This window comes from Rana temporaria, chromosome 4 (genome assembly GCF_905171775.1).
Source record: "Rana temporaria chromosome 4, aRanTem1.1, whole genome shotgun sequence".
NCBI classification, from domain to species: domain Eukaryota; kingdom Metazoa; phylum Chordata; class Amphibia; order Anura; family Ranidae; genus Rana; species Rana temporaria.
In genome coordinates this window covers 452,416,073-452,440,115 of record NC_053492.1, presented here as the reverse complement: position 1 = coordinate 452,440,115, position 24,043 = coordinate 452,416,073, and the positions used below count along the sequence as shown (strand labels likewise).

Below are 24,043 nucleotides of genomic sequence, written 5' to 3'. Positions count from 1 at the left end.
GCGATGAGGCTCTTATTGGGACATGCAGGTATGCATCTCTCAGATCTATCGAAGCAAGAAAGCATCCTGTTGGGAGAAGCTTCCTTACTGATAGATAGATGGAGTCCATCCTGAACTTTTTGTAACGGATTGACTTGTTTAGGATTTTTAAGTTCAGAATCAATCTGAACTTTCCTGACGGCTTCCTCACTAAGAACACGTGGTAGTAACACCCCAAACCCTCCTCGTGCTGGGGTACAGGAGTAATAATCCTTTGTTGAAGAAATTCTTCTATTAGTGTCATCATTGCCCTAAATTTCTCCTGATCTCTGGGCAACCGAATCATGTAAAAACGGGACGGTGGACTCTCCGAAAATTCCAGTGCGTAGCCTTCTGCGATCACTTTGAGAACGAACGCACTTCTAACTGTGGAAGAAACGACTGAAGACGCCCTCCCACAGCCGGGAGACCGTCATTGGGGTTTTGTGGGCTGACTGGGGGAATGAAACAGCACCCCTGGCTTCCCTCGGCCCCTCGGGGGCCGCCAGGACTTTCCACCTCTTTGTGCCTCCTTTGAATTTTGGGACTGGAAAAAAGAACAAAAATTCTTATTGGTTTGTGGCACTACTTTCTTTAAAGGAAAAGCTTTCTTCCTGTCTGCTGTTCTGTATAGAACTGCCTCTAGACCAGAACCAAACACTAGGTCCCCCTCAAAAGGCAGACCACATAGCTTCACCTTTGAAGCTGCGTCCCCTGACCAAGTTTTAACCCATAAGGCTCTCCTAGCCGAGTTAATTAAGGCCGAGGACCTAGCCGACATCCTTATTGACTCGGCTGAGTCATGTACCCTACAGCGTTCACTAAGACTGGAAGGGACTCTAGAAGTTCTCTGCGAGGGGTACCTGCCTCAATATGGCTTTTCAATTTATCCAGCCAATGTTCCAGGTTCCTGGCTACTACTGTAGACGCCTTGGCAGGCTTGAGGTTGGCTAGTGTGGAATCCCACGCCTTCTTCAAAAGAGCATCAGCTCTTTTGTCCATGTTATCTTTTAAGGCACCCATGTCCTCAAAAGCCAAATCTGTGTTACGTGACACTTTAGAAAAAGCTGCATCAAGTTTGGGTTTCTTATTCCAGACCTGCGCTTCATCTTCATCAAAAGGGAACCTTCTTTTTAAAGATTTAGAGAAGGGGGCCCTCTCTGGATCCTTCTATTCCCTTCTGACGGCATCCGACAACACTTTGTGCACCGGAAAGGTTTTGTGTTTAACCTCATCTAACCCCTGGTACATCTTGTCGTCTAACGACAACTGGGCCTTATCCTCCTTAATATTAAGGGTAGCATGTATTGTTTTTAGGAGGTCGTCTACCTCCTCCAAAGACAACTTGTAGCGTGAAGAGGATTTATCTCTATCATCGTCCTCCTCTGCCTCAGACCCTGAAACCACACTTTTAGGTTCCTCATCCTCCGACTCACTAGCTGCCCCCCCCCCCCCCCGGGAACTAGTGGAAGCTCTAGGAGTTGAATGCGAAACCGGAAGTTTTTCTAGGAAGGAACGGAACGATTGAAAAGTATCCTCCAATTCCTTCCTGAAGGAGGAAAGCATCTCCTTTGGTTGTTCAGAGGGTGCACTAGCGGAGGCTTCCTCTCTAACCAAATCTGCAATGCAGGTTTTGCATAATGGCTTATGCCATGATCCCTTAAGGGAAGTTTTGCAAACAGCACACTTTCTCTTAGGTGGCGGCAATGCATCCTTAAGTTTTTCTTTACACTTCTGAAAAACACAAAAAAAACAACAACGCTATGCTTACTTTTTGTGTATCAGATAATAACAAAAAAATTTGCCACCCACAGACAGTGAACAAAACATCCAATCCCCATCACCGCTGTGAACAAACAAATAAGCATTTCTCCCAAAGACATTCATTAGGGATAGTGCTGCAGGCTCCCCTCCCCCTTAAGGGGCAACAGGAGGGACACAAAACCCAGGAATATGGAAACCGCTGTCTCGTACCTGGGCCAGGCTGGTGCTTGTGGCTCCTGCTCCCGCCACCTCCGCTGCTTCTACTGGCTCCATGTCTCCCAGCGTGTAGCAGCCGTCCGGTTGTTCCATTTAAACCTTCCCGGTCAAACTCGTCGCCACGAGGACCGGAAGTGCACCGCCAAGGCCGCCTCCCCCTCTGCGCTCCAGCAGCTGGAACCGGAAGCTGCCGCGCACCGCCGGAAGTTCCGCCCCCCCTGAAATGACGTCGCCCGCCATCCGGAATGGCTCCACGTGAACCCGGAACAGGCACCCAACCTGTTCCATTAGCCCGCGCTGTCCGCCTATGGGAGCAGAGACCTCCAGCAGTCTTCGCCCTCGCCGGGCTCGAAAAGAGGAGAGCACCGGAGAATCCCCCACCCGTCAGAGGGGATGCTGGGTCCGCCTAAGATGAAAATAAAACCGACCGCAGGTATGCCCCAGCCACCTCCACCTGGAGAGAGTACAGCACACACCCCTGGTTCCCTGCAGAGCTTCCACCATGGCCAGAGGAAACACAACAACTGAGGTCATGGTGGAAGTGGGTGGAATTTAAAGCAATGGCTGCAGTGTTTCCTGGGAAGTGGGTGGAGCTGCGCTCTCTCCAAGTGCTGTCCCGAAAGACGAGGTGAGAAAATGTGGAAACAGCGAAGCACTGTGAATACTTTCCGGATTCACTGTACATCATCCCAACACAGCCAATCAAGATGGCCGAAGATTGCATCACAGGAAGTATACTGGGCTGCAGATGCTGGCAACAGGAAAAGGGAGCTCACAGACCTTGCATCCCTTGAATTGAACATATCAATCATGCATACATTAGGGCCGTGTTTACTCGCACCTACATGAATGTCAAACTGGGAGAAGCCGATGTGTACCAATTTACTGTATATACTCGAGTAGAAGCCGAGTTTTTCAGCACTTTTTCTGTGCTGAATACGCCCCCCTCGGCTTATATTCGAGTCACCTTTTTCCGCCTGATCTCCCAGAATTTGTTGACCCGGTACTGGCCGGCCGTAGATCTCCTGAACCCCAAACTTGGCACACCTGTAGCCCCACTCTTCCTCTACAAGTGTACAAAGATTGTTTTCTGGAGGACGTACGGCCAGGTAGCACGATTTTTCAAAGCCGGGCGCGCCTTCCATAGACTATGTTAAACGGTAATTTCTAAATTTGGGGACCCAGTACCGGCCAGTGGTAGGTCCCCTGGACCCGGATCTTGGCACACATGTAGCAGCATTGCTCCTCTACAAGTGTACAACGTTTGTTGTATGGGAGACCTACGGCTGAGGAGCACCAATTTTCCAAAGCCGGGCACCCCTTCCATAGACTCCCATGTTAAACGTCAGTCTAGTCATGGACACAGTGAGGCATGCAGATAGACACCCTACCAGGGATATGCAATTAGCGGACCTCCAGCTGTTGCAAAACTACAAGTCCCATCATGCTTCTGCCTCCGAGTGTTATGCTTGTGGCTGTCAGAGTCTTGCTATGCCTCATGGGATTTGTAGTTCTGCAACATCTGGAGGTCCACTAATTGCATATCCCCGCCCTAGGCTTATACTCTAGTCAATAAGTTTCCCATTTTTTTTGTGGTAAAATTAGTTGCCTCGGCTTATATTTAAGTCAAGTATATATGGTACATAGATGGGACTAACTGCTCGAGGACGCACATGTAAGGGGGGGAGGGGCTTGTGAATGGCTCCAAGAGCACATCTCTGCCCGCTTCCTACTAGAACATAATTTCTGCTTGAGGTTTTTTCTGCTTGAGGTTTTAACCCCCTGCCTTCTTGTGCCCATCTCCTTGCCAAAGGCCTTCTTCCAACATTTCCAGCCAATGATCTTTATATCCCATTGAAGGAATGGCCACACAAAAAGCTAGGATTGCTGCACTTTACTTTTGTTATTTTAAGATAGCGTTACCACCACAGACATCTCAGTACTTTAGAGGTGGGCTTTTTAGTTTTGTTTGTACCATCTCACTAATCAGAAATTTTTCTATAGTTTCTGGTGCCGAGTGGCCTCCCTGCGAAGGTGGTGCTGTACTGCAGAGGGAGTGGAGGAACCCATGTTCATCACCCTGTCAACCGACGGCTCACCAGGGATTTTATGGAGGATCCCCACCGAGCTGTACGGACACACGAGTCGGATCATTACTGAACCGCCCCGTGTGAAAGGGCCCTTTCACTTTAGGACCACACAGTGTCCTCCAGAAATGTCCTCAGTGGCCTCCCCTTGGAGATTTGGCTCCAACTAGGCCTCAAACCTCCATGGGCCTAGCACCCAACTCTTGTCATTACACTTGTTATGTTCAGCTTCAAACTGTTGGGGGGGGGGGAATAACTGAGCACTTTATATAGCAGGAGAATTTGACAACTGTTCTAAATTTTTTTAAACATGCTTAACTCCTTTCCCCCTGAGTTGGACATGTTTAATTGGATACAATTGAAAATGTGTTTAGTTTTTTACCTCGTATTTAGTTTTTTGGTCAAGTTAAAGAAAAATTGGTCAAGAAAAATGAACGTGTATGGCCAGCCTAACCATTTATGGGGGAACCTGCGAGTTTGCCTCATTGCAGTGCCTGGCAGCCCAATTATGAACTCACATTTGGGTTCATGCACAATTATACCCCTTATCTCCTCTACATTAGCTGAATGAGTAGTTTTGTCCATAATTGTTCACACCACTCAAAATAAACGTCCAAATTTAAAAGTTTTATTCTTTTATTGAATTCAATGTTACATTAAAAAAAAAAAAAAAAGAAATCCACACTGGATACAGAATATTTACAAGTCTCTTAAAAAAAAAAAGTTGCATCTTAAACATCCCCTCCCTCCCACCCCCCCCCTTTTACAAAAAGCCCTTTGGAAAAACTTCAGCCAGTTGCTTTGAGATGAATCTTGGTCTGGCAAAATAGAATTGTTAAAAGGACTCGGTCCTATAACTTACTATTAAAAAAAAAAAAAACTCATCATACTTCACAGGCTCACATACTACAAGAAACGAGAACAGTCAACATATATGCAGGTGCAAGATGAAGTCTCCTGGTAAAAATATTCTCCAAAGCTCTATACATTAAGTTGAATTCCAGTTAAACAGCTTGCTTGATTTCACGATGAACCTAGTATGCAAGTGGCACACCAGTCACATGGGTCCCTGAATGGTTTGATCCAGTTGAACTTTCAGATCTATGAGTTGAGTTCTTTTTGCATTTCATTCATCTCCTTCATCTAAAAAATAAATAAGATGTTAGGACTTTTGGCATGTACATGTCAACTAGAATTTATGCAAATTAAATTCAGAGTTTTACTGGAGGGGGTAGATGTAAACTGGCATCTGGAGTAGAGTAGTTGTCCATAAAGTACAGTTTTAAACAGAAATCTGAAGCCATCAGATCACTTAATCATTGCTTCACTGTAAACCTCAGATACTCTGAACAAAAACCATACCCCTCTATAGTGTGTACTTGTTGCAATCCAGAGCACCAAGTATCATTTCTATCTGCTGCCTCCTTCCTCTGCCATTTGCACAAGTCGCTTCTGATGAATTTTCCTGACAGAGAAAAATGTTGACAAGGGAGGAATTTTCAGCCGATTGACAGCCTATAATGTTTGTGAGAAAAGGGGGTGCCTTCCCTTCCATCAGCTCTACTCACGAAGCTCTGCACAGCAACTTCAGCTCTGACGAAGCTCTGCACAGCAACTTCAGCTCTGACATCTTTTCTGAACTCCGACACAAGCTTAAAGCGGAGCTCCACCCTAAAGTGGAACCCCCCCCCCCCTCCGGTGTCACATTTGACACCTTTCAGGGGGAGGGGGGTGCAGATACCCGTCTAAAGACAGGTATTTGCACCCACTTTCGGCCACACAGTTTCGGGTAAACTGGGCAGAATGTCACCTCCCGTCCTCCCCTGTTGTGCTTTGGGAACACTCGGCTCCCAGAGCACAGCGGGAGCCAATCAGCGGCGCAGCTCGCGCATGTGCCGTAGTGAAGCCGGAGCGCTTCACTTCCTGGTTTCCTCACCGAGGATGGCGGGGGGGGGGGGGGGGGGGGGAAGCAGCAGTGTGACGAGCGATCTCTCATCCTCTGCTGCGGACGGCGTGGGACTCCAGGACAGTCAAGTGTCCCAATATTAAAAGTCAGCAACTGCAGTATTTGTAGCTGCTGGCTTTTAAGATTTTTTTTTCATGGCACATCCGCTTTAAAAGTCCGACTTTAAAAATGTATGCAGAGATGACTGCAAGCAGACATACAACTTATGTAGGAGGATTAGTTTCATCTCAATCACCAGATAGTCACTTGTTAATGAGGGTTTACAACCACTTTAAAGTGGAGCACCACCCAAAACAATAAATCGCTGCTTGCCCGCCTCCTCCCCTCTGCTGACACATTTGGCACCTTGGGGGGGCGCGCATGCATGTGCAGTAGGGAACTGGCTGTGAAGCCACAAGTCTTCGCTGACAGTCCCTTAGACAAGATGGCGGTGGTAGCACCCAATTGGGTGGGGGGAGCTTGAGGACACTGCTGGATACTTTGACAGGCAAGCGCCCCAATATTAAAAGTTAGCAGCTAGTAATTGTAGCTGCCAACTTTTCAAAAGGAGCCTGGAGCTCTGCTTTAACTCAAGTCATCACAAGCTAGTGATGCGTTAGGATGTCCAATATGTACATGCTGGTTTCATTTAGTGAAACAGCCCAGCGATGCATGGCAACTCATTTCTATTCAAAGTGTAAGTATGCATGTACGTACACACACACACACACACACACACACACACACACACACACACACACACACGCGGACTGACCAGGCGGACTGACCATTGAGTCACTCGGGCACTGCCCGAGGGCCCCATGCCACTAGGGGGCCCCATCCGGGTTGCCAGGCTCAGTAAAACCAGGGACAGTATGTAAAAATCTGTGTTTTTTTTAGATCTGTCCCTGATATGTCCGAAACTGACATGCTTTTAATGTAAATATCCCAAGATTTTAGCTGCCCTGCCTCTGCACTGCCTCCTGGCGTGGTGGCCATCTGTAAGCCAGAGGGGCCCCATAATCTTCTATTGCCCGGGGGCCCCATGAGTTGTCAGTCCGCCCCTGCACACACACACACACACACACACACTTGATCCATTTTACTACCCATAGACAAAGCTTTAGATTTTCATAAAAAAATAAAATGACTTACTTCAGCCTTCTCATAGCGGCCTCTCTTTCTCCTGGTCAGAACCTGGTGAAGAAGGATAAATGATCAGTTAAAGCTTTGTAAACTAGTTTCAATACATTGAGTGGAGAATTCTTGACATGGGTTACCCATAAAGTATTCAGGCTGGCAAATGTTTTCCTAAAGACCTGTGGTACTATTCGTTTAGTTTGACTACCTGGGAAGCAATCCATATTTCACAGGACATGCTGCGGCATACATGACACTAGCACCGATAAAGGGACCGACAAGCTGAACACTGCAAGAGGGTCTCAAGGCAGAACTGGCTATCCCTTCCACAATCAGTTTTTCTGAATTATAGGTCAGGCTTGCTTGGAAGGTGCTGGAATTCTTACAAAATGATTTAGAAGCAATGTTCACATTTCCTCACCTGTTTGCCAACTATCTGCATATAAGGACTCGTGTTGTGGGCTGGAGATCACAAATTGGACACAGCAAGTGGAAACAGCTCTTGCCAGTCCTGATGGCATTGCAACCAAATCATGCAATTATCTTGCTCACGTGTAAAGGCCCGTACCCACAAGCAGACTTAACAAACCTCCGGACCTATTTTTTGCAGACAATCTGACCGCGTTTGACAATCTGACAAATGTTCGCTGCGTGAACAGACAAACTTTCCTATGTCAGCTAATCCGATCGTGTGTACACAAGTCCAAACACGCATGCTCAGAAACCAATGCTATAGATAGGACCATAGCAGAAGTTGCTCAAAGGGTGGCGGTAAAGAATAGAAAAACCACATCATATATCAAGTCACTATGCGTGTTTGTTGGCTGAAAAAGTTCAGACAACGCCCTTCGGAGCAAAATCCATGGAAAAGTCAGATTGTGTGTATGAGGCTTTATAATTATTTACTACAACTGATTGAAAATGTAGGGCAATTCGAACTTCCTTCAAATAATGCCCTTATCCCTTGAAAAACATGCGCTTTATTTATTAACCCCCCCCTCAGGTTTCACATTTGGCACCTTTCAGGGGGGAGTGGGTGCAGATACTTGTATAATACAGGTATTTGCACCCACTTCTGGGAATAGACTGCCACAGGAGTCACACCCCTTCACGTCAGCCCCCCGCTGTCTTCTGGGAAAGACACTAGTCCCAGGAGACAGCAGGGACCAGCAGCGGCACGGCCTGTGCATGCGCAGTAGGGAACCGGGCAGTGAAACGGCAAAGCTTAATTTCACGATTCCCTCACCGAGGATGGCGGCGGGGCAGCCAGGACGAGCAATGCCTCGGATGCAGACATCGCAGGCGTGCTGGACAGGCAAGTGTCTATTTATTAAAAGGAGTACCCCAGATGACAATCGATTGATTGAAATGCGTCGGGACCCGCTGACCCCACTGCTTACGTTTTATATGCTTGAATCACCTGTTGATATGCGAGTGTAAACTTTTACTTCTTTCAATCAAGTACATTTTAAACAGTATCACACTATGTCCATCTCATTTCTTCCTTCCTGGGTCTACCATGCTCTGAACCTCTGGACTCACTGAGTGTGGGCCATTCCGCTCATTATTGCTGACTATTGTCAAACATTGGTCTATACCCTTACGGTCTCATCGTTCACCACATCAATTTTGGGAACCATCCTCCTGTGTGCCGCCCAAGGTATCCCGAAGCCAAGACACCGCTACCATTAAGCCTTTGTGACCTATTAGGTGTACACCTATTTAGGTCCACGACATCTGGTAAGCCTCCGAAATTTTTCTTGGTGGTGGACTCCATCAAAATTATACCTCACTTCCTTCTCAGCACTAAGTCACTTATTTGTTGGAGCAATTATTATTGAACTTTATTATTGAACATTTTTTACCAATCGTATTCATTTAGATTGGCCTTTTGTGAACTTTACCACACTTATGTCCTCTGTGCATAAGGATCTTATATGTTCACCATTTATCTGCACGTATTATTAGCGCTACACTTTTGTAGTTTTTTTATTTATTAAAAGTCAACAGCTGCAGTATTTGTAGCTGCCGGCCACACACACGGCCACACTCACACAAAAGTCAGGGCTGAAGCAATGAGATCTGAAAAAGCCAGCAATGGCAGCCCATTCATATAGGTTTAGCCTGCATTGCATGCTTCATGCACAAAGTATTATCCTTGACAGACAAGCACAGCTGCATTTTAGACCTTAAGCCATTGCTTACCAGCTGGGCCAGACTTACAATTGGGCTTGACTGGGCTCAAGCCCATGGGCCCCCGCCCAATAAGGGTTCTCAATATGCCAGTCATTTAATTTAAAGTATGTTGATTGGTCTAGCATTTTTACCTGTTCTAGGGACATTGATAATTTGTCCTCTGTCCAAGTAGACAAACTGTCTTTTACCCTTGTGAAGCCATTTTTGCAATATTATGCCCGGTGTCTGTCCTTTTGCTGGATGTGACATGTTACTTTGGCTCCAATTGCTGGATTTGCCCTTTGAATACATTGCACTCTGACTTGCAGCAATTTTTTGTGGCCAGGCGCAGTATACATCATGTCCTTTGGGACAACGCCGTGTTTACTACGTGTCATTAGGCAACGCGGTCGCGATGACGTCATTACACTCGGTCATTCTGCGCATGTGAAGGCATCCAAATGACACCATTTATAGCTGCAGCGGCTACCGATGGACAGACATGACGGCTTACAGCGGAATTATATGATCCCTCTCCATCTGACAGGTACAGCGGAAGCTTTCCTTGCCAGGCTCTTTGTGGTGATATTGGGTTATTTATCCCTATATTAATTTTATGCCGTTTTTCTTCCCTAGGCATACCCCTTTGAAGTAGGAGAACTGTGCCCTCCACTTTTCATTATGGGTTGCCTATACCAGTATAATTTAATCTTATCGTGGAATTTTGTTTAGAATTGTGATCTCTATTTTTATTCAGAATTGTGTAGCTCTAATACATAGCTTGTGCATGCATCATTTTTTTCTATGTATAGTAGGGCCTGAAAGTGACTCAAGCCCCCACCACCATAAGCCTGCTGACCAGCAGGTCATTTAGGAATCCTTCAGCACATGTGCATGCTGCATAGTGGCCTAAACTTCTCTTCAGAAAATTATAGAGTAGCCTTATTTTGCCAGTTTCAAACAACTTTTAAGACTCACCAAGACTACTATGCCTGCAATAATCGCCACGATCACCACCACAATGACTGCGATTACACCCGGGGTCAGATGCTTCATGCTGATTTCATGGGGCTTCTCGTCAATGTAATAGACGACAGGTTCTCTTACACCGAAGTTCTGGCCATTGACTTTGAGTTCAAATGGCACATTTGGCAAAATGATGGGATCTCCTTTAATCTGTAAAATGGAAGAAAGAATAAAAAAAAAGTTTGGTTTATATCCTGTAGCATTAAAACTAGAAACTATGGATAAGCCGAAAAGCCCCCCCCATTTGGTTCGCACCAGAACCTTCGAACGGACCGAACGTTCGTGCGAACATTTAGAACCCCATTGACGTCAATGGGACTCGAATGTTTGAATTAAAAGTGCTCATTTTAAATCCTATTATGCAAGTTATTGTCGGGAAAACGGGTTTGAGAACCCGGGTCTTGCCCCAGGGAACATCAATGAAAGAGAAAAAAAAAAAAAGTTGTTTTTCTCTGGAGCAGCGATTTTAATGCTTAACCACTTCCATACCAGGCACTTACGCACCTTCCTGCCCAAGCCAATTTTCAGCTTTCAGCGCTGTCGCAATTTGAATGACAATTGTGCGGTCATGCTACACTGCACCCAAATTTTTTATCATCATTTTGTTCCCACTAATAGAGCTTTCTTTTGGTGGCATTTAATCACCTCTGCGTTTTTTTTTTTTTGCGCAAAAAAGAATAAGGAAGTTTCCCCCCCGTTAGTTTTTTTTTGTAAATAAGTACATTTTCTACTTTGAAAACAGGCACCGGTGAGGCAGCACTGGGCACTGAGGTGGCACTGATGGCATTGCTGGGCATCACTTGTGACCATGTTGGCAGTCAGTGCCCATTTGTGGGCACCGATTGGCATCTATTCTCTTTACTACCCTTCTCTGGTGGTCCAGTGTGGGCATCCGAGGGGGGGCTGAGCTGATAATCAGCGCAAACCCCCCTTTGTCAGGAGAGCCGCCGATCGGCTCTACTCGCATCTGTCAGACGCGAGTGAGGAAGAGCCATCAACAGCTCTCTGTTTACATAGTGATCAGCCGTGATTACCACGTGATCAGCCGTGTCCAAAGAGCCTCCGCCGGAGGCTCTTTACAGAGATCAGAGATGCAGGGTGCCAGACTGACGAACGAGTAATTTGACGAACGATCGAACATACGATGTTCGAGTCGAACATGAGTGACTCGAATACGAAGCTCATCCCTACTTAGCAGGAGTGTGCATTGGGACCACTGCTTGATTGCAACCCACACATACTCTTTGAGGTGGTTCCAGTGCAAGGCATTAACTTTTTGCAGCACTCAGGAATAAACCCAAGAGTGCATGTATATCCAGCTTGCCTGCATTATACAGTTTTAGAGTATTCCATTGGGGTTTAAGAAGTTCAAACTTAGATCCAGTTAACTATTGTGGCATGTCACCATTGTGGCAATTGCTTACCATAGGTCTATACTTACATCTTTCTCCATGTAGTAGCCAACATCAGCAATGTCCACATCACCAGCCTGTTTCGCTGAAGAATTCTGCTTCAGATCTACGTAGATAAAGTTTTCTTCAACCTACAGAAAGCATTAGAATGATTATACCAACTCAGCCCATCTAAAAATATTTGAAGATTAGCATGTGAATGAACACAGACAGGTGGGTTAAGTACACGATTTAGACCAACGCTGTCCTCAGGGCCCACAAACAGGCCAGGTTTTATGTATTACCCTGGGGATATAAATACTGCAATCACTGAGCAGCAAATGATATTACCTGTGATGCATTTCAGTTATTACACAAACCTGGCCTGTTAGTCGGCCCTGAGGACAGGGTTGATGACCGATTTAGAACAGTGGTTCTCAACCCGGTCACCTGTATGCGATGCATACTAGCGCATGCCGCAATTGCCTCACAAGTGTCCCCCCTACAAAAATGATCAAAGCTATGGTATAACAGTAACAAAGTACAGTTGTAGCATTGTCAGTCAAACCAAGCATGACTAGCAGCTTACCTCAATTCCATCAATGTATTTTGCAGGCAGGTTATATCTGGAAGTAATCAGGCTTGTCAGAGCCCTGTTGTGAAAAAAAAATAAGAAAGTAAGTGTCACATTTATGGAAAAATAAAATAAACCCACACCCTGCAGTACCTACCCTTTAATAGCGCCTTCCGGCACTTTAGAAGTGTCATTGCGTTTCATTTCTATCATCACCCAGCTGTAAAGAGATTACATGAAGTTATTTTAAAAACAAAAAAAGTGTACACCAGTAAAAAGAATTTAGCACAGATATACCCAGCAAGGGCACGATTTAGACACAAGAGCACAAATTACATACCCAGAACTTGTCACCCATCAAAATACAAAAATTGGGGGAACAGTTACCTGATACTGCAAAAATTAACCCTACAACCAGTGTTAGTTTAGTCGACCAACACATTTTAGGCGACAAAAAAAAACAAAAAAAAAAAACAAAATGCCATTTTAGTCAGACTAACTAAAACTAAATTGAAATTGGACTTTAAAATCAACACTGGTCTGAAGTGCATGTTCACTCCCGCAGTATTTAATGAGTTTGGAAATTAAAGTGAAATCTTAATACACCCATTCGATTTTAGATGACTAAAAAGTACTGTAGATTTAGTCGACCATAACTATTGCAGAAGACCAAAATGAGACTAAAACCCCAAAATGCCATTTTAGTCCCAAGTCTAATACCAAATCGAAATTTGCTGCCAAAATTAACAGGCCAGGAATTAGGCTGCTTCAAAGTCACCCTACAGTCCGATTACATATGCTGCCCTCAAGTACCGTATTTATCAGTTTTTATCACTTGTTTGCCCTGAAAATTAGGGCAAAATCGTGGTTGCGCGATATACGCGCCGAGTTTTGAATACTGCGCCGACATATACCGAGCGCAATACACTCGGGTATCGTCGGCCAGTCTCGGCTTCTTCCGCGGTCACGTCCTGGACGTACAGGACATGAGCGTGACAGTTGCTGAGCGTGACAGTTGCCGAGCCTGCCCGAGTGTACTGCGCTCGGTATATGCTGGCGCAGTATTCAAAACTCGGCGCAGGAAATGAGCGGGGAGGACACCGCAGAAGGACGCCGGACCCGCCGAAGAAGGACACCCGAAGCTGCAGAAGGACACCGCGCAAGACACCAAAACTAAGTACAAAAATAACTTTTTTTCCACAGGATTGGGGGGTCACTTTAGGGGTGTGCGGTATACCGCAATAAATACGGTATTTTAACTTGGGGTGGACCCTAAATGTTTTCTTTGTGAATGCCAAGAACCAGCACCTTCCTACAACATGGCCTCTCACTATATTTGGGACTCTTACTTTGGTTTTTAAAGCAGAAGGTCACTTAACATTGACCAATATTTAATCCTTATACTATTAGCATTTGTAAAAAAAAAAAAAAAAAAAAAAGTAGATTATATTTGTTTAAACATTTCTTCAGTTACTTCCTGGGTTTGAGGCAAATTAGGTCCTACATGCCAAGAATCTTCAGAAGAAGTTCTCAGCTAACCACACCCTTCTGGTTGCGTTAGGGTTGCCACCTGTCAGGGATTGACCCCTGACAGTTCAGGTTTTGAATCATGTGTCTGGGTTTCAAGCCACTTGAAACCCAGACACATTCAGACAGAAATGTGGCTCAGAATAGAGCTTGACAGGAGGGTGAGGTGGCATTATGTGCACTGCATTATTCTCTTTGTAGTGCCCAAAGATGTCCCAGGTCTGTAAATATATATATACACACAAAAAAAGTGATATGCTGCTGGTGTCAATGTTCAATTACCACCAACCTGAAACAGTTTTCAAAATGCAATGCAGTTGCCAGAATCTGATTACATGACTAAATGCCCTATTCAAATGTGGAAAATAGGTTCTGCAACATTTCAGTGCAGATGTTGTGCAATTTGAGCCACACAAGGAATAGCTCAAATCGCACAGCCCAGACATTGCATGCGATTTTAAATGGGAATGTGGTGCGAATCACATGTGCTGTCTAACACAAGTGTGAACCCTGGCTAAATGTTAAACACGCTCTGAGGACCCATTACTTACTAAGTTCTAACCAGCTCTGAACACTTCCAGTTTTTGTCTCCTTTGTCGGTTCTTCTAACTCCAGCCGAGTTCACACACCAGCATGTTTCGGTGTTGTTGCACTGCCTTGCTTTAAAGGTGCCATTATCCTCACAGTCTGGATTGTACAGCCCATCATTGTCAACTAGAGCACTTGGTGGTTTCTGTCTTCTTCCAGACTTTGGTGGAATGCTCTCCCTCTTCATTAGCCAGCATTTGGGCACCACTGGAAAATGCAAGTAAAGTGTCAGAATACACAAGGCAGACATTAACTGAAGAATCCATAACAAATACAAGCTGGAAATGCGACAGCTTCTATATAGAAACCATTATAGCAGCAATATCCAAAATGCTGATGCGTTTCAGCCCGAGCCTTTATCAAAGCTTGGGTGAGATCGAGACATTGTTATCCAAAATTATACTAAATACAGCCCTGTTTACATGCAAAAATAGAGGGGATGGATATAATAAAAAAAAAAAAAAAAAAAAAGAAAGAAACACCATACAAACCTCAACATAGCAGTTTTGTCCAGTTACCCCAACCTTTAAGCTGGGCTCCAGTTGGAGTGTGTACTCCATGTTAGTTCCCAGATTAGCTGCACTGTGCATTTGGTTTTAAACTATTCGGAAATAAGTCAACAGACTGCTTTGGTTCTAGAACATATTTGAGAAAATACAAATACATTCTGCTTCAAATAAACAAGAAAAAAAATAAAAAAAAAGCTGCAGTCACTAAAAGCATGGAGGTGCCAAAATTGTGACAAAACTAAAAAAGTGATCAATTTTAGTGTTGTCAGTGGTCATACTTTTAGACTGGAAAAGTTACAGAAAATCTACAGTTTATCACTGCTCACAATGCAAAGCCAACACAGCATGGGTGTAGTTTTACAAAGCTATTGGTGTGGAGAAGAAAACAAAAAAAAAGTCTTAGGTACTTACATTTGTTACAGTCCACCGGCTTCCGTTCCGTACCTAGTTGAATGCTTGGGATTGTACCGTCTGTTTCACACACTGCCCTTACAAGGTTCTTGCAGGTGCAAGCTAGAAGAAAAAATAAAAATTAACACCCAAGATGATAGAACACAACCAAGTTTTGAGCACCTACCATACAAGGGTAGGTAGGGCTTAAAGCCAGGCAAAACCAATCAATGTAGCAACTAGTGACTGACAAGTCCATAAAGTAAGATTTGGGGATATTTCCCCTCCTGGGAGCCACAGGTGCTCCATAACAGCTGTACAGGGGTAAACACCAGTACTTGAGTAATCCATCTGCATACAAGGGCATGCATCAATATACATGCAGCATGTCTGCACTTAGGGTTGTACCTCTTTCCAAATGCACACTAACATGTACAGCCACTGATTTCTCCGGGTCGCTATGCATAGTACCTTTTACTCCCTCACCTGCGAGTAGGGAAATGTACCCAATTTGTATGTCATATAGCCCTACAGCAGAACTCAACACCTCGATATTCCATGTCCAAACATGGATTTACTAAAGCTGGAGTGGGAAGAAAAAAAAAAAAATCTGATGCAACTGCACATTAGAAAACAATCAGCTTCCAGGTTTTATTGTCAATGCTTAAAGCGGGGGTTCCGCGGGAATACTTTTTTTTTTTAGATGCATCTGCCGATATTCACATAGTGAATGGGGTACTCACGTGTCCTTATTTCATAGGCCCCCGCAATGTCTTTCTGCCGCAAAAGTGACTTTATAAAAATAATTGCTGGAGGATTCCATCTTGCTTGTGGGCACTCTGCAGCCCACAAGCATTTCCTTCTGGGATACGGTGAATGCTGATGTCCCAGCATTCACTGCTCTATCCTGCACATGTGCAGTGTTGACAGCGAGCGGCACCGTCAGCACTACAGTTGATTATAGTACAGGGCGTCTCCTGGGAGTCTCGACACATCACTCCCAGGAGACATCACGCTCAGCCGGGGAAATCGAACGGCACGCCCACTGCCGTGGGGAAGGAACACGGAAGCCACACTAAATGCTACAGAATCAAGGTAAAGAATGACATAAAAAAAGAAAAAAAAAAAAAAAAAACGATGGATTCAACATACACAATGGCTGGTGGTATGAGTAAGACGAAGTTGATATTTAGGGTGAACCTCTGCTTTAATTGAACAAGCTGAAGACAGACAATTGGCTACCATGCACAGCTGCAACAGATTCTGAGTGCTCCAGTTGTAGTAAATCTCCAAGTCTCTTGCAAGCGTGTACTGCATTAGAGAACAAGCATTTCTTCTGTAATAGAAGAGTCTTTCCAGCTCACATTTAAAGCGGAGGTTCACCCTTAGAGAGCACTTTTTAGCCTTAGCTTCCTGCTAGTTTTGTCTAGGGGAATCGGCTATTTGTTTTAAAATATGAGCAGTACTTACCCGTTTACGAGATGCATCCTCTCCGTCGCTTCCGGGTATGGGCTGCGGGAATGGGCGTTCCTTCTTGATTGACAGTCTTCCGACGGTCGCATCCATCGCGTCACGATTTTCTGAAAGAAGCCGAACGTCGGTGCGCAGGCGCAGTATAGAGCCGCACCGACGTTCGGCTACGAGTGACGCGATGGATGCGACCGTCGGAAGCCTCTCGAAAGACTGTCAATCAAGAAGGAACGCCCACTCCCGAAGACCCATACCCGGAAGCGACGGAGAAGATGCATCTCGAAAACGGGTAAGTACAGCTCATATTTTAAAACTAGCCGATTCCCCTAGACCGAACGAGCAGGAATCTAAGGGGAAAAAAAAAAAAAAAAAAAAATTTAATAAATGGGTGAACTCCGCTTTAAGAGCCAAGTTCTGGTTTAGGAGACTAGGATTTTTTTTTATGTTACAATTTACAGTATAAGATTTCCTATCATCTGTGCCCAGTCTTGCCACAGAGCTAATCCAGCTCTGAACAATCCTCTTATTGTTCGGTGACATAAAACAGATTTACAGAGAAAGACCCTAGTCCGTTCCGCCCCCTTGCTGTGAGTGACAGGTTATTTACATCTCATGCACTAGCCTGGAGACAGGCATTATTTTTTAAATTCCCACCCCCCCCTCCTTTTCTGAAGTCATGTGGTTACTTTTCTGGATTTTGACTGGATGCTAGTGATCATAGCAGAGATTAAGGAATACACAGAAAAAAAAAAAAAAAAAAAGGCATGTCGACAAGGGGAGTGTCGAGGAGGGCAGGGAGACCACAGGCATCACAACTCCACCCACCGAGCTCCAGACAACAGATCCACCCACAGAATATGCAGTTTTGTGTCTCATAACAGACAGAGGGGAGACATTTAACAAGTAAGGATACAGGCAGGAGACACATTTTAGAATGTAGTTTAGAGGATGAGAGGGGGTTTACAGACACTTTCACAGTGAGTCACCCAATGTGAAATAAAACCCTGACATAGATCCCAACCCTTCACTTTATAAAACCTAGGGGGTGCGACAAATGCAATTCCTGAAACAGTTGTGGCAAAGCACAATGGTGGCGAGTGGCACAGCCATTTGCACATGTTCACAAGGGGATAGTTCATAGAACATGGCGCAACGTCAACCTATGTTACTTGGAAATTCTGAAACGGTTATAGGAATCCATTTGGCGGAAAAGGAACTCTGGCCTGACAAGTGGACTCCCCACCACAATGCTCCTGAACATTTTACACAATCCATATCTGGAGGAGACGACCTCCCATGCTGTACTTACACCTGTCATACAGGAAGTTATGTCAACTGCCCAGAGGATCTTCCCCTTCCCAATTCTATACTAAGATTTAGCAGAATAATGTTCCACAGAGTTAACTACTTGTGATCCATGACCCAGGCACAAGTGTGAAGGTCTGGGATGCTCTATATCAGGGATATGCAATTTGCGGACCTCCAGCTGTTGCCATACTACAAGTCCCATCATGCCTCTGGGTGTCATGCTTGATGCTGTCAGAGTCTCGCTATGCCTCATGGGACTTGTAGTTTGGCAACCTACTTCTGATCAAATAATTGCTGAGGTATATGGGTTGCTCTGGCAATCCAAATGTTACATTCAGCTTAGTGAAAATAAATCCGTACAGTCCCTGCAGACTTGTTTGGTGAATCTGGATGGGGACCAGTGCAGGCAATCTGAAAAAAAAAGCAGTCAGTGAAGGGTTAAAGATGAACCCAACTTCACTTGTCTGGCCTGGGACAAAGATTACAATAGAGAGCCCTACAGAGCGCTATGCCAGCCATCTCTTCCATTTATACATTGATCTGCTATATTATGATCCCCCATCTAATATTAAGTAGCCCCCCCCCCCCCCAAAAAAAAACAAAAAAAAAACACCCAGCCACATGTCAAGTCATGGACTCCAAAAATAATAATTTCCCAACATAATTGGCCACAGCATCACACCACCTCATCCGCCTTGCCTTCTTCCCATAGTGCCATCTCTTACCCAGGTAAGCAACACAAACCCAGCCACAAAAAAGTGAATTTGATAGACCAGCCCACCTTCTATTGCTGTGGTCCAGTTCTGATGCCCATGGTAGGCACTTTTGGCTGTGGACAAGGCCATTCCAGATTGACCCAAGACATCATTCAAATCATTACACTTGCCAATTTTTCCAACACATCAACTTCCGGGACATGTTCACTTGCTGCCCAACATATGCCACCTACTTTTAGATGCCATTGCCAAGGTTATTCACTTTACTGGTCATGTCATGGCTGATGGATAAGTGACCGCTACAAAGCTCAGACCCAACAGTCCGATGAGGAGAACTCCCAAGCTTTTATCCTGACAAGTTCTCCTAAAATCCACCCTGTTTATGAAGAAACTCCCTTCTACTCAACTGAATTTGAGTGGTTTACCCACATTTGGATGGCCAAAGCAGCCCACATGCATTCTGCTTTATGACGTAGAATGTAACTACCATCATTCAGATATACTACCTCGCAACGACCTGGGACAAGCATGCACCCAGTGAAGGCTGAAAACCCAAACCCAGGACACCACCTTTTCCTGGCCTAGGACAAGGATTACAGAAGTAATGAGGCTTATTCCAGCTAATCCTCCTATATGCAACATGGGGGAGGGGTTAGATGCTCTGGGCAGTTCTCTTAATTTTCTTGGCTGGTGTCCATACAGGAGGGGCGGGCTCCTCATAGTGATACATGTGGGCCCCATGTAAAGGGCACTACATTTGGGCAAAGGGGCCCACCACGTGAAAGGGCACTACATTTGGGCTGAGGGAGCCACCACATTAAAGGGCACTACATTTGGGCTGAGGGGTGCCCCCACCACATGAAAGGGCACTACATTTGGGCTGAGGGGGAGCACCACCACATTTGGGCTGAGGGGTGCCACCACCACATTAAAGGGCACTACATTTGGGCTAAGGGGTGCCACCACCACATTCAAGGGCATTTGGGCAAGGGGGCCCACCCCACCACATGAAAGGGCACTACATTTGGGCTGAGGGGGAGCCACCACCATATTTGGGCTGAGGGGTGCCACCACCACATTCAAGGGCACTACATTTGGGCAAGGGGGCCCACCCCACCACATGAAAGGGCACTACATTTGGGCTGAGGGGGAGCACCACCACATTTGGGCTGAGGGGTGCCACCACCACATTCAAGGGCACTACATTTGGGCAAGGGGGCCCACCCCACCACATGAAAGGGCACTACATTTGGGCTGAGGGGGAGCACCACCACATTTGGGCTGAGGGGTGCCCCCACCACATTCAAGGGCACTACATTTGGGCAAGGGGGCCCACCCCACCACATTAAAGGGCACTACATTTGGGCTAAGGGGTGCCACCACCACATTTAAAGGGCACTACATTTGGGCTGAGGGGGAGCCACCACCACATTTGGGCAAGGGGGCCCACCCCATGAAAGGGCACTACATTTGGGCTAAGGGGTGCCACCACCACATTGAAGGGCACTACATTTGGGCAAGGGGGCCCACCCCACCCCGGGGGCCCACCCCACCCCATGAAAGGGCACTACATTTGGGTGGGGTTAGAAGCACTTGTACAATGTTGGGTTTTTCCTGAGGTGAGGCACATTGAGGCCCCTCCCTATTACACATCGCAGGTCTGCCCTACATTTTCCCAGAAATAGCTCTTCATGCAAACAAAAGCAATGACTGAGGGAAAACGGCTCGGCGGCGTCACAGCCACGCCCTGTGACGTCACTCAGGTGTGTAGAGGGACAGGTGAGGACAGCCCACCCCGGCGCCATCTTGTCACAGAGCCGCGCCTCACCCTCCATAGAGAGCGGGAAGAACTCCATTATACGACTCCCCCGCACACCGATACAATGTATCCACCGAGAGAAAAAACAACTTCTATACAATGTATCCACTGAGAGAAACAACTTCTATATACAATGTATCCACTGAGATACTTCTACCGACAGGTACAGGAGTTACACAAAATGTATAAAACTTCAACACAATGTATCTACTGAGGGGTATTTATATCAACAGTTACACAATGTAATTCCTAAGAGATACTTCTAAGAAAAGCTGCTACATTGTATTCACCGAGATACAACTTCTAATACAATGCGAATGTATCCTGAGAGATACTAATGTGAACAGGTACGTCACACAATGCAACCAGCCCGCTTATAACAGACTCTGCAAAGTCTCCACTGAACCCCCACATAAATAATAGAGGCCAGTGGTTATCAACTGAGCCCCACCATACAGTACAAGGTTTCCACTGAACCCCACATTACAAACACAGCGCTACACCATACTGCCCATTGACCAGGAGAGAGTCTCCACCTAGTAGAGCTGACCTCAGCCTGAGACCTCCATGCGTCCCTTCCATCAGCACTACAGGTCCCAGCAGTAGAGATCCAATGGTGATCTGACATTGGGGAGCACTCATGTACCTCACCTGTACCAGGCAACAGTATAATCTCATGACTTCAGAGTCCTGATGCACCCCCTACTCGTATCAGAGGTATAAATCCAACGGTGACCCCCCATTATTATGTACTCCTCTACAGCCCCCCCCCTCAATTAAAGAGTACTCAACAGATCCCCGATGAATCTCTGGAAATAGCGGAATTTTCAGCCATAACCTCTCATCAGGTAAATGTCCTTATCAGAGAACCTGTTGGCCTTGTGACGCCGCACCTACATTAATCACCTTATCGCCCGATAACGTATCTCTGATTACAGAAACAATGAAACAATTACATCCTCAGCCATAGAAAAACATAACAGCCTGCCTACAGAAGCACTATCGGTGCCAGACAGTCTCTGGATTGGGCTTTGCCAGTCTGTAGACCCCCAGCCCCCCCCCCCCCCCCCATGGATCCATGCCATGGTCTTAGATTCATTTTTCCCTTTGGGGATAATAAAGTATTCTGAAACTGATCCATGGCAGGGTCTGGTCTGTAGACCCCCAAAAGTACCCATGCCAGTCTCTGAAGCCCAACCTACCAGTTGGTCTATGCCATGGTCTGTAGACCCTCCCAAGCTACCCATGGCACGGTCTGTAGTCACCCCCCCCTCCCCCCCAGGTTAACCATGGTCTTTGGAGCCCAGCCTACCAATAGATCCATGCCATGGTCTGTGTGCCCCCCCCCCCCAAAAGCTACCCATGCCAGTCTCGGAAGCCCAACCTACCAGTTGGTCTATGCCATGGTCTGTAGACTCTCCCAAGCTACCCATGGCACGGTCTGTAGTCACCCCCCCCCCCCCAAGGTTACCCATGGTCTTTGGAGCCCAGCCTATCAATAGATCCATACCATGGTCTGTGTGCCCCCCTCAAGCTACCTATGGATCCTTGCCACAGGTCTGTAGACCTACCCAAGTTACCTATGGATCCATACGAAGGTCTGTAGACCCCCCTCCCCCCAAGATACCTATGGATCCTTGCCACACGTCTGTAGACCTACCTAAGTTACCTATGGATCCATACGAAGGTCTGTAGACCCCCCTCCCCCCAAGATACCTATGGATCCTTGCCACAGGTCTGTAGACCTACCCAAGTTACCTATGGATCCATACGAAGGTCTGTAGACTCCCCCCCCCCCCCGAGATACCTATGAAGCCAAAAATCTGAGCCTGTTGGCTCTCTGCCTCCTAAAGACACCTTTCTACCTCCTACAGATCGAGTAACCAGGGCATGCTGGTACTTGTGGTGCCATTGTTTGAAGACACGATCCTTCCAAGACAGGCTTTCTATGGTTACTGGAAACCCCAATCTGGACAGATCGGTCAATCTATGAACCAAGGTCTCTGTACAAAGATCACAGCTTCTGATATGGGTGGACACGCTGGGACTTGTAGATCCACAAGACAAAAAGTCTTCCTGAACATATTAAAGAAAAGCCATGACCTGTAGGTGACCAGTGACCCCCCATGAATCAACAATGAAGAGAAGCCCCCCACAGATCCTCCTCCCAGGTCTGGAGACACTTACCTTGGCTCAGAACTTGTCCCAGGAGGGTGAAGCAGAGCAGGGCAGAGGCCAGGCTCAGCATGGTGAAGGTCTTCATGGTGTGATCGGTGGACTTCTCCTCCTTGATGTCCTCCTCGGTTCAGCAGTCCTCACCTAAGTCACTTCCTTTTCCTCCTCCCCCTAGACCAGGTCAGACCGGTCGGACAGGTCCTTGCCTTATTCACAAACAAGGACGAATCTCTGGTTACACCTGGAGACCGAGCACAGCCCCCTCCCCCCCGAAACCAGGAGACCGAGCAGAAGATTGGACTCCCGAATCACACACAGACTCTCCGATACTCCAAATCGATGTCTTCAATGATCCCTGGCTGGAGGTGCACTATAAATCTCTCCTCCTCCCCCCTGGAGTTATATACAAGGGCGGAGTGACGTCACTTATTACCCAGCGAAACTTAGTGACACACCTGGGGCAGGGGGGCGGGTACTAACCTGGCTTTGTCATAGAGATCCTGTGTTAGGTGATGTCATGACCCCGCCCACCGAGAGGGAAACTAGGACTAGGACAGTAGGAAGTCTCAGTTTCTGCAATTTATACAACTAGATCCCAAAGTCATGGGAAGTCCCAATCCTAGATCTCTCTATGACAAACCTTTATAGAATGTCTTCTTCTGTCTCACATTGTTTTGGAAAATGAAAGAATTAAAGTATAACTAAAGGAAAAACTTTTTTTTTAAGTATTGGATAGAGTGCAGATAGATTAGACCCCCTGTCAGTTTTTATTGCTGTCTGTGCCTCCATTAGGGAGATTCATCCTCTTTATTTATCCTGTTTACCATTAGACCCCTTTCCCACTGGATCGTTTTTCAGGCGCTTTAGAGTTAAAAAAAAGCGCCTGAAAGAAGCTGCATCTGCAATCCCAATGTGAAAGCCCGAGTGCTTTCACACGAAAGCGCCTGAAAAACACCCCAGTGTGAAAGGGGTCTTAGGCTGCATTCACACCTTTGCGTAGGTGATTTGCGGCGTATTGCGGCGACATAAAATAGGCGTTTTTAGCCTTGTTTTTTGCTGGAGGGGTGATTTTAACATTGGCGGCTATGCCCGAACGCCGAAGCCGCCCGAAAAAAAGGGTCCGGGACTTGTTTTGAGCTTCAGGCGTTTCGGCGTTCGGTGTGGAGATGTGAACCACCTCCATAGCCGACAATGTAAAATCACCC

At 46.2% G+C, this 24,043-nt stretch overlaps 1 protein-coding gene across 2 annotated transcripts; it reads right to left on the bottom strand.

The window, feature by feature from the left end:
- Positions 1-5,081: 5,081 nt before the first annotated feature.
- EPCAM (epithelial cell adhesion molecule) lies at positions 5,082-23,213 on the bottom strand. 2 transcript variants are annotated; one of them, XM_040351582.1, is made up of 9 exons: positions 22,851-23,213; positions 15,372-15,473; positions 14,415-14,658; positions 12,494-12,556; positions 12,352-12,415; positions 11,813-11,914; positions 10,324-10,521; positions 7,186-7,227; positions 5,082-5,228 (listed from the first exon to the last, which is right to left on the bottom strand). In XM_040351582.1, the coding sequence occupies exons 1-9, from the start codon at positions 22,924-22,926 to the stop codon at positions 5,187-5,189; spliced, it is 933 nt and encodes a 310-aa protein (XP_040207516.1). In that variant the 5' UTR covers positions 22,927-23,213; the 3' UTR covers positions 5,082-5,186. The 2 variants fall into 2 exon arrangements, with proteins under 2 accessions (XP_040207516.1, XP_040207515.1); XM_040351581.1 differs by lacking the exon at positions 22,851-23,213 and adding an exon at positions 19,351-19,579.
- Between the last annotated feature and the right edge of the window lie 830 nt (positions 23,214-24,043).